Genomic DNA, 17,110 nt, shown 5'->3' on the forward strand with positions numbered 1-17,110 from the left:
TCTCCAGGAACTCTGACCTCCTCTACCTCACTCACTGGTTTCTCTTCCTCCTCCTATCCCTCACTTGAAATGAACTTTCTTGGTATTCCTTATGGATGTGCTTTCTCTCTCTCCTCTGAACCAGCAAAGCACTTTGCTCATAGCCTTCTATTGTTCTTACCTATGATGTCTTGTACCACAGTTATCTATATATATTCTGTGCCTCTCACAAGGCAGTAAGTTCCTTAAGTCCCTTATTATATTAATAATAACATCTTTGGCTTAGTTTGGGGTCAGACACTGTGCTAAGTACTTTACACATATTAACTTGTAACTCGCCTCCACTTTAAAAGAACCCTCAGGAATAATATTATCATTACAACTGTACAGATGAAGAAACTGAGGTTTAAAGTGCTTCTAATTAACACCCAAGTCCTCAGAGCCAGTAAGTGGAAGAGCCAGAACCTGAAGCAAGGCTTTCTCACTCCACAGTTCTCTATGTGCCTGACTCAGCTTTAAATGCTCTACAATTCCTTGCATGCAGTGAGCACTTGATTAATATTTGTTTAATTGATTGTTGAAAATAGAAACTTACATTCCACTTAAAAGACATTTTTTTCTTAAGAAACGTGGAGAAAAATTACCGTTGAGTTAAAGGTTTGCAGAAAGGTTAAAAACATCGTAACTATGCATTATGAATATTTGTGGTTCAGCAAAAGATTGGAGGCCATTCATCAACTGAATAGATATGCGGGGTTTATCCTGAGATACTTTTCAGTGTATTATTCAAAAAGAATTCCAATCCAAAAATAATATCCGTAAAGTAATCTGCCATGCTAGCATTTCTAGCTTGAAAATTCAATGTGCAACACTGGTTTTAGTTAGAAATGAGGAAATGCCAACAGGAAATTAAAGATAAGCTCAAAATATTTTTTTTTTGCATACAAGGGGCATTAATTACCTCCTTTCAATAACTAGGATGCCACATTTCTGTATCTGTATCCAATGGGAGTCCCAAAATGCAGTTTTCTCTTTTCTCTAAATATAATTTGTTTCACATAAAAATATATAATATCAGTATGTAACAACGAAGTAAGGTACTGGTTTTCCCTTTTATTGTTTTTTAAATATTTTATTTAAATCATAAATGCTAACTTTGAAATGTGATTTAAATGACAATGACAGCATCTGATCATTGTCACGCTTTATCAGAAGTTCTAACAGCTGAACAAATCTCTAAATTCTAAGTCTCTCTTTCAAGAATAACATTTGATGATTGTGAAAAAGCCATTTTCTGTATTTAGGACCATTATCCAGCTTTGAGATCTCAGGGACCTTTGAAATATAACAACAATAACAACAACAAAAATCAGCTATAACAGAGAAAGAACAAAGAATATCCCTGAACAATTTTATTCCCCTGTCCTGGCTTCCTCCTTTTGAGAAAGGGTACCCAGTAAACAAAAATAAACTAGCAGCAAAACTGCTCATGTGTCAAAGTCCTAGGGCATATTTAGGTGAGGACAGAGATTCTATAGTTCTCCCTCAGACCTCTGACCCCAATCCAGAAATCAGTGGTTCCCACTACCACCACTGAGCTATGTAAAGGGCTCAGAGGCGGCTGTGCCTGGTCCTTAGGAGTGTAAATCAAGGAAGCTGTGATGGCTCCAGAAAGGTTCCCTCACAACCAGACTTTCTTGGGAGCGTATTAACACTGCTCCTTTCCCTTAAGGTAGTTCAACTGACCCAAATCCAGATCCCTAATCTTCAACTGACAGCTTGAAGAAAAGATTCACTATAAAGCAGAATTATTACCGACAGACTACTGATATTATTTAAATCTTTTTAAAAACAAGTAGGTTCACATGCATCTAATACTGTACAGAAAATGATTTGGTGATATGTTTACAAAATTGATAGAGGATTAGTAGACTAACAAAAGACCAGCCATTTTCTCTTCAGGCAAAATTACCACCCAACTGCAAACTAGATCCCACAAAATACTGAAACCTAGGGCAGAAAAAGAATTTACTTTTCCAAAGATGCTGTCATTCTTCTGTTTTTCTTCACCTTCTACTAGCTACATAAAAGAATATCTGAGGAAACTATCAAGTGAAGAATCTTCACAGGATAGAAGTCATCAGCATGGTGAGCTTCATTGTTTAGTCACTCAGCTGTGTCTGACTCTTTGAGACCCCATGGGCTGTAGCCCACCAGGCTCCTCTGTCCATGAGATTTTCCAGGCAAGAATACTGGAGTGGATTGCCATTTCCTTCTCCAGGGGATCTTCTTGACCCAAGGATTGAACCCACATCTCCTACAAGTCTCCTGTATTGCAGGCAGATTCTTTACCACTGAGCCACCAGGGAAACCCATATGGTGAGCTTCACTGCTTGTTAAATGAAAGGAGCTAAAAGAATGTGGCAGAGTAAGGGGCAGGTGACTACCATTGCTAACTTCTAGAACCAAGGAACAGACAGAAATAAAGCTCTCAAAGGAATGAGTGCTGTGTTGATTCTCTTCCCTCTCCTCTCCTCTGTTCATGATCAAGAATTAGCTTAAGTCATAAAGATATTAAAATAAATATTTTCTCAGTAACCCCATCCTAGCATATTATCAATTGAAAGAATAATGAACAGAAAGTCAGCCAGGGAAAATACACACTGCTGTGGAAATCACTATCACTACAATTATAGTCATGGGAAAAGCAATTGGGAAGAAATCTCTTTAGTTAACAAGAAGATTGTCAAATGATGTGAACTAGCGTAGGTATATATAAACCTGAAATCTATAGGCTCTTGTATCAAATATACCTCATCAATCTGATGTTCTGGTCTTGGAGAAGAGCTGAAAATTGTTGGGTAGGTGGCAGACAGTTCTTGGAGTTTTGTATCAATTTCAGCAAGCTGTTGATGCTGGGTGACTGCAAGTGTGTATCCTTCTCCCGGGACTAGCCAGCCACACTGATCTCCCTAAAAGGAAACAAGGGCCACCAGGTCATTCTCACACTACATTTTTCCCAAAATATACCTTTCAAACTGTCACATTAATGCTCCTCACAAAAACAAATAAACATTTAAAATTTAAAAAACAGAATTAACTTGAGATAGTACAAGAAAAGAATTAAACAGTTTAAGGTTTCATTATCTGCCAACTCTGCATAACGTATATTCTTATATTTTGCAGGGTTTTCCCACTATGGAATAAATCTCTTAGCCTCACAGTCTGAGTCTCATAACATCCATATTTCTCCACTCTGGAAAAGTGGTTTGTTGAATAGGAAGAAATCATGTTTACACTATAGTGGACATGTTATTTTCAAAATTTGTCCCTGAAAAGTAATTGAGTCTATAAACTCGGTTTGTCTGGGTTTCAAGATCACAACTAGCCATTCAACCAACATTAGTTTCTCTTTTTTTTAGTTTTTTGTAAATTAATTTTTATCAGAGTATAGTTGGTTTATGATGTATTGGTTTCTAGTGTACAGCAAAATGAATATATGTACATGTACGCATGTAGACCCTCCTTTGGATTTCCTTCCCATTCAGTTCACAACAGAGCATTAAGTAGAGTTTCTTGTGCTACATGGTATGTTCTATTAGTTATCTATTTTATACATAATATCAACAGTGTATATGTGTCGATCTCAATTTTAGTTTCTTCACAGGTTAAAAGCCTTTCATAATATTTCATTCAAAAATCTCCTACTGGTCATGGGTATACCTGTGGCTGATTCATGTTGATGTTTGGCAGCAAATAACAAAATTCTGTAAAGTAATTATCCTCCAATTAAAAAATAAATAATTTTTTTTAAAAAATCCCCTACTATGGGGAGGCCTTATACTGGGCACTAGTGATTCAATATGAATCTCACACATTCCTGCCTTTAGGAGTTCTCAGTCCCTTGACAGCAAAGATTTTAACAAGGTGTGAAAAGTATTGGTAAACCCAGGACTCCACGGGGATCAGGTAGGGTCAACTAGCCTCTCTGAACAGGAAAGAGCAAGGAGAAAAAGTGTTTGGAGAAGGCTTCCTAAAGGAAATAATCAATCTTAGTAACATCTTAGAGAAACAACACAATCAGCTGTGCACTTTAAAACTGGAGCTAGTGAGGGTGAGATGGGAGACAGAAAATCCAGTTAAGAAGCAAAAGCCATAATCTAAAAGAAAAGGGATGAGTGTCTGAACTTGGAATGTTTCCTAGGAATGCAGAAGACAGAATCAATTCCAGAGATACTTAGGAAGTAGAATGTACAGAATCTGGAGATAATTTGATGGAAGAATGAGGGAGGAGTACGAATCAAGCATAAAAACCAAATTTCTGATTTTTATCAACTAGGGGGATAGTGGTCATATGGATCAAAATAAGGAATACCAGACACAGTAGGTTTGAGGAGGCAAATGATGATAATGAATTCTGCTTGGGGCCTTTCAATATTCACAGATATCCCTAGGATATCCACAGATTATGTCAGGTAGTTCAATATGTTTATCGGAAGTTCAAGATAGAGACTTGGAAAATAAGTATTTTGGACTCACCCATAATTCTATAGTGGTTCAAAGCCTCAGAGCATGGGAATGGGTGAGGTCACAAAGAGAAGCATGAAGCATAAAGACAGAAGAACACCAAGAATAAAGGGGCAGATGGAGGGCAAGGAAGCCTAAGAATTTCATGTCCTTTGGTTTCATGACTCTAATACCAGGGATCAATCCCCAAGTGGTAACCAGAAAAAGCACATGCAAAAACTTATGCAGAAAGACTTAACATTTGTCTCTCCCTGGCCCCAGCATCCTATCTCCCTTCCTGCTTCAGTGACACTAATATTGCGTAAGCCTCTCTAGGGAACAGGTCCCCACCAGACACTGCTCCTCCCTACCCACTGGCATCAAGAAGGCCAGCAAATGAACTAGATTCAGTCAACTGGACGTAAACACCCTGCCTGGACTTAGACTCTTGAGGGAGAGAGAGATTCAAAGATGCCAGGAAGGTGGGGAAGAGATTAATGGTGACAGCAGCAGCAGTGAGGATCCAGTGTTGGGAGCAGTGAAGGTGGCAGCAGTGACCTTTGTTAGCCTGGGTGTCTGGCTCTGGCGGCTGCAGTGCAACCCTGAACCAGCCTGCTTCTGAGGAGTTTCTAGGGCCATTTTTCTGGCTACCTTGATTTCTGCCTGGTTTACAAACTTGGTCCTTCAAACTTTCCACTGTGCCTTTGAGCTACCCAAGTCTCCCAAAAAATTCATTTTCTCCCTTTTTTAACCAAAATTTGCCTCCATTTCTTGCAACCCAGAACACTGAATTTTTTTGCCATGTTACTTATAATAAAGGATAATTGCAAAAGTCTGAAAATAGGAAGAAAGTGAGATTATACTATATCCATATAAGATATACTATAGCAATAAACATTTAAAATATGCTTGCAAGTTGGCATATGAAAATTACACATGATTATAAAAACATATCTAACTAGTCACAAATAAATTCTGATCTTTTTTCCTAAGTAAAAGTGATATAAATATTGTATGACCTAAAAGAGAAATAAGAATCTGACCAAAAAAAAAAACTATGGAATAAATTATTAAATATTGGTTAATAAATTTTAAATTCTTGTTTGAATGGAATTCTTTTTAAATGACACTGGAAGTAAAAACCTAAGTGCAGCAGAAATTGAAATGTTTCATGTTTTATACTGTTACAGAAGGAAATTGTGTGTTGTTTTTCAGTCGCTCACTCATCTCTGACTCTTTGTAACCCCATGGACTGCAGCACACCAGGCTTCCCTGTCCTTCACCATCTCCCAAAGTTTGAGCAAAGCTATGTCCATTGAGTTGGTGATGCCCTACAGCCATTGCATCTTCTGTCATCCCCTTCTACTCCTGCCTTCAATCTTTCCCAGCAGCAGGGTCTTTTCTAATGAGTCGGCTCTTCTCATTAGCTGGCCAAAGTATTGCAGCTTCAGCTTCAGCATCAATCCTTCCAATGAATATTCAGTTGATTTCCTTCAAGATTGACTGGTTTGGTCTCTGTACTGTCCAAGGGGCCCTCAAGAGTCTTCTCTAGCACCACAGCTCAAAAACATCAATTCTTCAGCACTCAGCCTTTTTTATCGTCCAGCACTCACATTTGAACATGACTACTGAAAAAACCATAACTTTGACTAGACAAACCTTTGTCAGCAAAGTAATGTCCCTGCTTTTTTGATTCACTGTCTAGGTTGGTCATAGCTTTTCTTCCAAGGAGCAAGCATCTTTTAATTTGATGGCTGCAGTCACCGTACGCAGTGATATTAGAGCCCAAGAAAATAAAGTTTGTCACTGTTTCCCCATGTATTTGCCATGAAGTGATGGGACTGGATGCCATGATCTTCATTTTTTGAATACGGAGTCTTAAGCCAGCTTTTTCACTCTCCTCTTTCACCTTCATCAAGAGACTCTTTAGTTCCTCTTTGCTTTCTGCCGTAAGGGTGGTATCATCTGGGTATCTGTGGTTATTGATATTTCTCCTGGCAATCTTGATTCCAGCTTGTGCTTCATCCAGCCCAGCATTTTGAATGATGTACTCTGCAAATAAGTTAAGTAAGCAGGGTGACGATATATAGCCTTGATGTACTCCTTTCCCAATGTGGAACCAGTCCATAGTTCCACATCTGGTTCTAACTGTTGTTTCTTGACCTGCATACAGGTGTGTAACATGTAGTAAGTGATGTACGTATTTCTGCCTATACTTGCAATGTGTAGGAATCTCGCCTCCCTAAGACAGAACCCAGAAAATGCTCTTCACCACCTGCTTTACAGCTAGGATTCAGGCCAGTAATGAGGGTCTACAATCAGATTCACCCATCTAATATTGATTCAGATGTAAGGAACTTAAGATTTAATGCAAAACCCATTTTTCTGGGAAGGGTGACGGCAGAGGCTTCCGGCTTTGGGGGAAGTCATTAGTAGTTGTGAGCTCCCAACAGAGGGGAAAATCTTTAACAAATTCAAAGTATCCAAGACAAACTGAAGAGAACATTACATCCATGCAATGCAACATGCCACTATAAGCAACAACAGGCAGGCGTTGAGTTCCGAGGAATTCAAACATAATTATCATGTTAGTCATCCTCTTTATGTTGGATTTGTCAGAGGTGAAGGGGCAGAGCACTCCCAAAGGACATACAGACACTTGAAAGAATACAGCAAATTTGAAGCATGGCAAGAAATCTGGTACAGTTTCAGGAAACAATAGATAGGTCAGTCCCTTCCTCAAAATGGCAGTCCCTCCCTGCCACATTCACATCTTCCTCCTCTGATCTCTATTCCATCATGTGTCACCACCTATCTGGCTTCATAGAATCTCCATATAGAATGTCTATCTCCCACATCAGATAATAAAAAAGGACACCTTCTCCTCAGAGGACTTGCAGAAAGAACTTTCAGCAAGTATTAGTTTAAAAAACAATAATAATTATAAAAATAGCAACAATCTCAAAAGAGGGCTGCACAAGCAAAGTAAGCAGAAGAGATGTTTGAAACTCAACTCAGAAAACTGTACAATGAATGTAGATGAACAAAATGACAAAAAGGATAAAGACTATGAGAAAAATACTTGAAGGCCTGGAGGAGAGATCCAGGAGATTCTATACCCATGTATGGGCTTTGGTACATAGACTGACCTGGTCCCCTTTTCCAATCTCCTCCTTCTTTGCCTTCCTCTGCTAAAAAAAAAACAAAAAACAAAAAAACAGTGAAATCTTTGAGTCCTCTGTCTTGACTGAACAGCTGTTTGAAATGAATGACTACATGCTGTCTTAGCTTAGCCAGTGAGGTACAGGTGGAAGTCATGGGGAGATCACAGCTTCCCAAATGAAAAGGCAAAGTTTTAGAGGTATCTCTTTTACCCTTTCCTTTCCCCCTTTCTTTCTGCCTGGAAAATTTACATATCATCTAGATATAGCAGTCATCTTGCACACTGAAAAACAAAAACACATTAAGACCATGAGTCAAGAAGATCAAAAGACACTAGCTACTTACACTTGGATTTCTTGTTACAGAAAAAAAAAATAAAGTAAGTTTCTTATTTAAGTCATGGTCTATAAAGTTTTCTGTAACTTGCAGTTAATCCCATTCCCAATTGATATCCCACTTTATAGGAAGCCCAAAAGGAAAGAAAAAGAGATGACAGAAGAGAAGAAATAACAGAAGATAATTTTCTGAACAGATGAAAAAATTGAATCTTCCGGTTAAAAGTGCCTACCTAGAAGGTGTCATGCAAGAACAAAAATGTTTTTAAAGATGCACACAAATAAGTTCTGATAAAATTGGTGAACTCAAAAATAAAGAGAAAAATCCAACAAGCTTCCAGAAAATCTAGAGCTACCATTTGAAGCTACCATCTGATGCCATCATTCAAGTGAGAGAAGAATTAATTTTCGAGTATGCAAACACTCAAAAATTATCTACACACCATCATATTTAGGGGAATTCTTTTAATTCCAGAAAAATAACTCAGGAAAAATGATTTTGACCCCATGGACTGTAGCCCACTAGGCTCTTCTGTCCATGGGATTTTGCAGGCAAGAATATTGCAGTGGGTTGCCATTTCCTCCTCCAGGGGATCTTCCTGACCCAGGGATCGAATTCACAACTCCTACATCTCCTGCATTGCAGCCGATTCTTTACCACTGAGCCATCAGAGAAACCCCAATAAACAATTAGTTAAGTTTAAATACACAGGTAATAAGGTGGTTTTAAAATTTGGCTACTGTTGAGAAAGATTCCTAAAATATAAGCAGCATACTATTTTTAAAAGAAAAACTTATAACATCCTGGAACTAAAATTCCAAGTGATTTCAATGCATTCTAGAGGAGAAGAAATGAGAGAAGAGGGAAATGAAAGCATACCAAAGTTCCTGCCCTGTTAAGATGTAAGATTTTAGAAATTAATTAATTATTGAAGAAACTATAGAAAGGAAAGCAGCCCACTGCCAACACTCTGATCCTAGTCCAGTGAGACCATTTTAGCTTTCTGTCCAGGAGAAACTGAGCTGAGAAGATCTAACTTCCTAAAGTGACATAACTGGGAAGTGACAGATCCTGCTTTCTAGCCAGTCTCCAAAGCCAGCACTCAACCACTCTCCTAAACCACCTCCAGCCAAAGCCAGCATACTCAACCACTCTCCTAAACCACCTCCAGTGTCTGTAGATTCCATTTTCCATTTCGCCGGAACACAGTGTCAGTTGAGAATACATAACCTGGAGGAATACACACCAGCCTTTCTTGGAGTGGGAATTACAGAGAATTGTGTTTTTTTTAATCTGAATTTCTAGCTTCTCTTGACAAATTGGGAGGATCTAGGCAGCCCTGGGCGGGGATTTCTATGCAGCAGCAGCCACTGACTGGCATACTGGCCCAGATATTGCTGCACATGCACTGCTTTTTAGTCAGAGCTAAAACTGCCCTCTGAACCTACATTGTCTTAGGCTGGGTTCCCTAGACCCAGAACCTGAGACAGAGATTCCTGTTTAAGTGACTTAGTGGAAGAGTGCTTTCAGGATTAGGGGTGTGAGGAAGGCAGGCTAGGACAAGGGAACAAAGCCAGACAAGGATGTTGTCTCAGCTGAAGACTGACTGACCCCTGGGGAAGCTCTGGAGGACAAACTACCGCACACAGCTCATCCTATTTCAAGGTGAGGAGACAAAGGGACTGGAGGGGTGGGGGTGTCATCCTGTCCTGGACTGGTCAGCTCCCATTTGGCCCAGGACAGTTCTCCAGAGGAGGAGTCACGGCAGGGGATGGATGCACAGATGTGCTAGGTAACGGGCTGCTGCAGGGTGTCAGCAGCAGTCGCCATATCATCTCTATTAAACACAGGGGAATAAAAATTAGATGACAGTGCTAAGAGTTTCAGGGAACACAGGACAATGTGTTTCTTTGTGGAAGCAAGAATACAGCTAGAAGTTTATAATGCAAACAAGAGCAAATGCTGAGCCTGCACTACTTATGTGAGCTGCCCAGGCCCTATAAACACTCACATTCACACCCTGGATTCACTCCCCAGACTCAGCCTGTGCTTGCCCCAGACTCTTCAGGGAACTGAATGCCCAGCGTTACCTGGACAGGAGCAAGGTGGTGGTCTTAAGGATTACTAAAGATTACACTGAAATTATGTGGAATCAGTTGAGGGATAATAAGAAATGTCCAAAATAAAAGGATCCAGAGAAACATATCTCTATGTCATCAATGAGCAGGCCCATCACATCACATGCAGAGGGTATTATTGTGAAAGCCAACGTGTAGGTCACTCTTATAATGACATAAGAGAGTCAATAATGAATCAACAAGAATAAATTGGAAAATTTTGATAAAAATAAATTTATAAATCAAGATTTTTTAAGTTAAAAATATTGCCCCATAATTTGAAAAATTACTGCAATTTTTGCTATTTGATCAACAACATGATTTTAAAAATAAAAATTAAGACGTGTGGAGCCTGTAGAATTTCAGAGTTTACTTACCTCAGAACTGGACAGCCCTGAATCAGTATCGTCTAAGTCCTTCAGAAGTTCAACCAGCTTTTCCTTTTCTCTATCAATCATAGCCACTGGTTTTCCCGAATTTTTGGCCAACTACAGAATGTACCAAAAGAAAATATTAAATACTCAAAGCAACTCATAGTTCAGGAAAAATTAAAATGGAATCTGAGGCTTCACAACACAGATTCACTAAGGTAAAGTTTGTTATATTAGGCATTTTCATTTGCTGGGTAATTTTATTTTATTCTAAATTTTGGTAGAACTCCATTCTCCAAACAAAGATATTCAACCATCTCAACAAACACTTTATATAAAAAATAAAACATGGGCAGTTTGCAAACCTCTCTTTATATTAAATGTATCAAATGCAACATACTTGCTGAGACATTTGGGAGGAATCTTACAACTTTCTATGTGACATATATCCACTAAACGAAATTGCTTTTAAGTTTCAAGACTATCATATCAGGGGTTTAAATAGGATTCAGTTACTATTGATAAAAGGGAAAAGGAAAATCTATGGTGGAGCTGTTATCTGTGTCAGCAATAACTTGGATATGGGGAAAACCCTACTGCTCTTGGAAAATTATACATTAAGTCAACAAACAATGAGACAGTGCAAAAAGAGCAAGCTGGAAAAGGTTTCTTTCAGATCATAGGAACACGGAGCACATAAAAGTCAAGAGTCCCAGAGGCCAGTCCTGGCAGTGGCAGGCTGACCCATGAATCCAGTCTGCCTGGAAAAGACATGCTAATTGTGAAAAACATCAGGCTTGAACTATGAAGAATTACTTAACTCTTAACGTCACACTTATCAATGTAGCTTTCCACTGACTTAACTGCCTGGGTGGCTTGCCATGAACCTTCTGTTCACCGTACTTTCATTTCTTGCTATAAATTATTTCACATTCTGGTCGAATACAGGAGTCCCTGTGCCCTTGGTTAGTCTAAGTCTGCCTTGAGGACAAACCAAGTCAGACTGCACGGCCTTTAAAACCAAGTTAAGCCTGTATATCAGTGAGCTAATTAAAGCAAGAGACAAGTAACAGGCTGCTACAGGAACTGGGCTGGAGTTGGAGAGAAGAGGCAGGGCCAGTAGGCAGACAACCAGTTGACCTCTCCACCTCTGCCAAGAGCATTTTCCACTCAAATTTCTAAATGCACCAACTATAAAATCAGTCTCATTACTTTAAATAAAACCAATTTTACTAATATGCAATTCAAAATCTGGGAAACAGTGTATAAAACTATTATTTAAATAAATGTCTTTCAAATTGCAGGAACAAGATTCATTTCTGGGCAATGAAACAAATTATTAAGTTGCAGCTAGCAATTTTTAAGAGGGTAGGATGAGACAGAATAGGCTAGGATAGAGTAGAAAATAGTGAAATTAAGCATTGGTTCATAAAATTTCTCTTACAGTTATATGCATTGCTTCAATTACATATACATGTATCATGGTCAAAAAAAAAAAAATGTAAAGACAATGAACATAGCTATCTCCATTTTTGCAACTCATTTAGTCCCACATTCTGGCTTCTAAATTTCTAGGTACATACCTCAATGTTTCGCTTAATAAAATCCTGGCTGCGTTTACCCCTGAGCTCAATCTTTTCTGTATTTGAGAAAGGTTTATTTTCTGCTTTGATCATTGATTCATTTCTTTCCACATCATAGGTAAAATCTAATAATAAAAAAGTTCAAAATTTTTTCAGAGTTATAATTGTCCATTATGCTAGAATTTATCTTAAGCATATATTGAAACATATAGGAAATAAACACACATAGAAAAGGTCCTAAATTTCAGATCAGAAACTTAAGACACACAAACATTTATTCTTAAAAAGATAAATGTGCTACCACAATTTGCAATGAAGTTCTCATAAAACTTTGTTATTCATTATCATGTATCAAACTTCTTGCTGTTGATTCCTTTGGAATCATGGGAGATATGAAAAGAACTTCAAGTGATATACTTGAAGGAGAAATCGCTGATGTCATAAGAATTTTAACATATATTTTATTTTAGTATTTACATGATGTAAAACTTACTCTAAAGACTAGAATCATTCCCTACTACTCATTGATTTGCTGTTATCTTCTCAGAACAATAAACTTCTTGTTCAAACCTGTTTTTTAAGCCAAGTCGGGGCATAAGTGTCCTGGACGTCCCACATCCTATCTGCACAAACCCGTAAAGCCCATCTCAGTTTGTCTGTTTTACTCAACCTTTGAAGAGCTTTGTATCAACGTCAGTTGTTCAGACCCTGAGTACTCAAGACGAGAGCAAGAAAAATACTCGTGGCCTCTTACCCCCTTTACAAAATATCTTGTTTTCACCGTAGTCACATTTAAAGCATTTTTTAAAAGACCATGTGAATCCTTCATTAAAGCTCTAAAAACATGCATTAAATAGTCTTCCTAAATGACAAATAGAGTCCACCCTACAAAACAGGATAAACTGCCACATTAAAGTTCAACAGAAAAAAAAAAAAACACTAGCCAGTAGCTCAATGCCGACAAGGCTTACTTAAAAGTTATCTTTGTTTTATAAGAGAGGTAACCTCAATAAAAAGGATTAAGGGAGCTAGTCAACTGGTGTTTTTGTGGCTCATTATCAAAGATTCAGTACAAATTTAATAATTAAAGAATAAATTTTGATAACACTAGTTGGAAAAACCAAGAAAAAGCGTGAGATCTCTGGATTTAATTTCTGTTCAGACTAAAATAAATTTGAGTGGGAAAAAAAAAAACAAAGTTTTACTCAAATTTAAGTTACACATTTCTAGGGGAAAAAAAACTATGCTTTATAACTGAGATCTCATTCTTTAATCAATCCGGTGTCTCAGATGGTAAAGAATCTGCTTGCAATGTGGGAGACCTGGGTTCGATCCCTGGGTCAGGATGATCCCCTGGAGAAGGAAATGGCAACCCACTCCAGTATTCTTGTCTGGAAAACCACAATGATAGAGGAGCCTAGAGGCAGTCCATGGGGTCATATAGACTTGGACACTACTAAGCAACTTACAAACACCAATAGTTAAAGTATGAGTTATTTTTTGGTAAGTGGCCTTTCTAGATATAAAATATATAACTCTTTCCCATAATCCAAGTTGTATATAGTCTTTTAAACTGAAATCTGAAGTTTATTCATTCAGCTGAAGTTTCATAATTCTCTTAAACAACACATTAAAATAAATCAAATGCATCTTTGTCTATATTTATAATAGTTTCTTTAAAATACACTTTTAATACATTGTAGGAAAAAATCTTGGATAGTCTGGTAGAAACTATCTGCCTAGAAATGGCTTCTTCTCCTCTCCATCCTGGGAGTGATCCAAGGTAGAGGTTGCTATGTCCTGGTAGTGACCCCAACTCTTGCTGGGTTGGATGAATTGGTTGGACAAAGGGTGGGCACCTAACCCAAGACAGATCAGTTGGTCTCTTCTCTAGGATTATGGAATTGAATTACCCTCTCAATGACTAGTGAAAGGATATGATCTTAGGAATCAAAGAAGCTATCTACCAGGAAGATTCTTTCCATAAATTTTCTTTTTCACTTAAACTAGATTTCCATTACTAGCAGCCAGATTTAACTGTTTATTACACAAAATTTCAAATGTCTGAAAGAAAATTATTATAATGAACCCTCAACAACTAACTTCAATAATGATTAACTCATGACCAATCCTGTTTCATCTAGAACCTCACCTACTTCCCTCACCACTGAATTATATCACATCAAATCATTTCATCTGTAAATATTTGTATATATAGCTAGTATCTTCTTGTGACAATATATAAAATCACATACCTTGTTTGACATTCTGTATATGATTTTCATAGTCTTCTGGTGGAACCTGAGTGTGAAACACCGAGAAAAAGGTATCTTCATGCTTGTTACAAGAAGGATCTAGTGATTCAAAAATCATTTGTTCAGTATCATATGTTAACACATATATACGGAATCTAGAAAGACGGTATTGATGAATCTATTTGTAGGGCAGCAATGGAGATGCAGATATAGAGAACAGACTTATGGACATGGGGCAACAGGGGGTTGGAGGGAGAAGAAGGTGGGACAAATGGAGAGACTAGCATGGAAACATATACACTACCATATGTAAAATAGATAGCCAGTGGGAATTTGATGTATGACTCACGGAACTCAAACTGGGGCTCTGTAACAACCTAGAGGGGTGGGATGGGGTGGGAGGTCAGACGGAGGTTCAAAAGGAAGGGAATATATATATATATATATATATATATATATATATGTGGCTGGTTCATGTTAATATATGGCAGAAACCAACATAATATTGTAAAGCAATTATCTTTCAACTAAAAATAAATGAATTTTTTAAAAATCATTTGTTCAATACATACAAAATAAATAAGGAATCGTTTATGTGGACAGTTGTTTTTAAAAAACAGATAAGACCTAATAATGTTCTCTGCAATATTCCTCAATTTCCTCTACATGTTTCTTAAGACAATGTCACTTTCAGATAGACATGATAATCATCTTTGTACACATAAGCCACTGAAACATAGAAATCAAAACCAGTCAACAGTTTCCCTAGAACTTCTGTGCAAGAAGTATGCACCAGGGTGTGCTAAAATATCACATTAATTACCTGGATAGAATACACCCAAATTCTAACATTCTTAAAACAGAGAATACGCACATTGAATAACTTTGTGTTTCTAGTGCTTATTTTAGATCCACAAGGTGAGATTTCAGATATCCATCATTAAAATAATAGAATGTGTTTGAGAGAAAACCGGAGAGATACTTGGCAATTAGCTTTCTTTTTTTGATTCTCTTGGGATACTACACATAAAAAATTAATAAACTGTGTTTAACTCTTTTTGTTTAATTTGTCTTATGTTCTATTAAGCTAAGTTAGACACCATATATTTACAAGAAAGAGCTAACATAAATAAATATCACTTTGCCTTAACATGAAAGAATCTGCCAGGCTGTGGCACATTTATTGAAATGTTTTTGCTTAAGAAAACATGACATGTCTTGAAGATATTAGAGGATTCATTTGGAGATGATATGGCCAAGATATATTCACCATGACACAAATACCAACAAATTCAAAACATACAACTTCTGATAGTAAAAACAAATTCATCAATTCAAATTCCCTAATATGGAATTCATAATAATGTAGTGTTGCATCACCAGGATTGACAGTACAACCATAATCTTTGTCTAATGTTTGATGAGTTAATCTAACAAATTAGTGGTTTAATCCTTACAAGAAGACAGGTAAGCTACTCAGCAGACAAAAAGTTTTGAAGTTCTTTTCAAACTTTAATTTTTTTGCAACCATTGTTATTAGGGCTTTTAAATATTCATTGAAGCGAACAGCAAGTCAGCAATTTGGTAACATTCTGTTATTGGTTTAAGTTGCATCATATACCCAAAATGGTAATATATTTTTGATCACATAATTCCTCTTTAATAGCAGTTTCACTTAATTTTATACTAAAGTACCTATAGAGACATAAAAATACGAAAACCTGCAAAAGAAAAAAACTATTATAGCAAGGTGATACTGAAGGGTTTAAACCAAGGAGTTTTTCTTAGCTGAAATCATTCATGTGACCCTATGACTCTTCATGCACAGTCTCAGGATATCATTGCCTCAGACAGAAAGAGTACAGCTAGGGTACAGCCCTAACACAAAGGTCTCATAGCTTAGCCTTGAGTTTAAAAGACAGTGAAAGGAAGGCATTCAACTGTAGAAACTCAACTTCTTGACAGGAAAAAAGCATTTTCTAAATTACAAAAGTCCTTCATTAGAAAATTCTTCCTTATAGTAAAAAGCAAACCAAAAAATCTAATTCATGTAGAAAAAATGATGGAATTAGAAAATAATGATTTGATAAACACCATAATAATAACTGATTCAGGTAGAAATTAAAGAATAACAGGATAACAGCCCCAAAGTATCCTCCCACAAGATAATTTATCCAGTGCAAAAAAGAAAAATAGTAACTTAACAGTGGAGAAATCTAGCAGACACCACCTTAACCCAATGATCAAAGTTAACATCACCAGCGATGAAACAACCGACATCACACACTTCCTGTTATGATTCGTTGAGAATACAGTACCACTTCTGTGGGATTTCTGCCAAAAATATATAACCTGAACCCAATATATGGAAACATAACCAAACCCAAACTGAGCAACTTGTCTACAAAATAACAGACCTATAGTCTTCAAAAATGCCAATGTCATAGAATACAAAGAATGACTAAAGAGACATGACAATTAAATGCAATGCAAGAGCTTGAATTTTCTTTTGGTAGAAAGGATTTAAGTGGGACAACTGGTGAACCATGAATAAAGCCTATTGATTGGATCACAGTATTGTAACAATATTAATTTCCTGATTTGTGTGTGTGCATGTGTTTGTGTCCATCGGTAGAGAAGACAGAAGATGTGGTAAGATACTAGTACCTGGAAAATCTGAGTAAAGGGTATTTGAGAATTCTTCATACTTTTGAGACTTTCAGTCTGAAATTATATCAAAATTAAAAGTTAATAGGTAGTTTTTCAAATGTCCTCACTAAAAACATTTAGCTAAAGGGAAA

At 37.2% G+C, this 17,110-nt stretch overlaps 1 protein-coding gene across 6 annotated transcripts in view; it reads right to left on the reverse strand.

Moving 5' to 3' along the window:
- Positions 1–17,110, reverse strand: part of FSIP1 (fibrous sheath interacting protein 1) — a 222,348-nt gene that overhangs the window by 159,286 nt on the left and 45,952 nt on the right. For all 6 annotated transcript variants that reach the window (XM_070468987.1, XM_070468986.1, XM_070468988.1 and 3 more), the window contains 4 exons: positions 14,310–14,408; positions 12,055–12,179; positions 10,478–10,588; positions 2,793–2,951 (listed from right to left, as the gene is read on the reverse strand). In XM_070468987.1, coding sequence (XP_070325088.1) covers positions 2,793–2,951; positions 10,478–10,588; positions 12,055–12,179; positions 14,310–14,408 — 494 coding nt within the window. The remainder of the gene's footprint in view (positions 1–2,792; positions 2,952–10,477; positions 10,589–12,054; positions 12,180–14,309; positions 14,409–17,110) is intronic.

The sequence above is a fragment of the Odocoileus virginianus genome, chromosome 6, assembly GCF_023699985.2.
Source record: "Odocoileus virginianus isolate 20LAN1187 ecotype Illinois chromosome 6, Ovbor_1.2, whole genome shotgun sequence".
In the NCBI taxonomy this organism is placed as follows: Eukaryota; Metazoa; Chordata; class Mammalia; order Artiodactyla; family Cervidae; genus Odocoileus; species Odocoileus virginianus.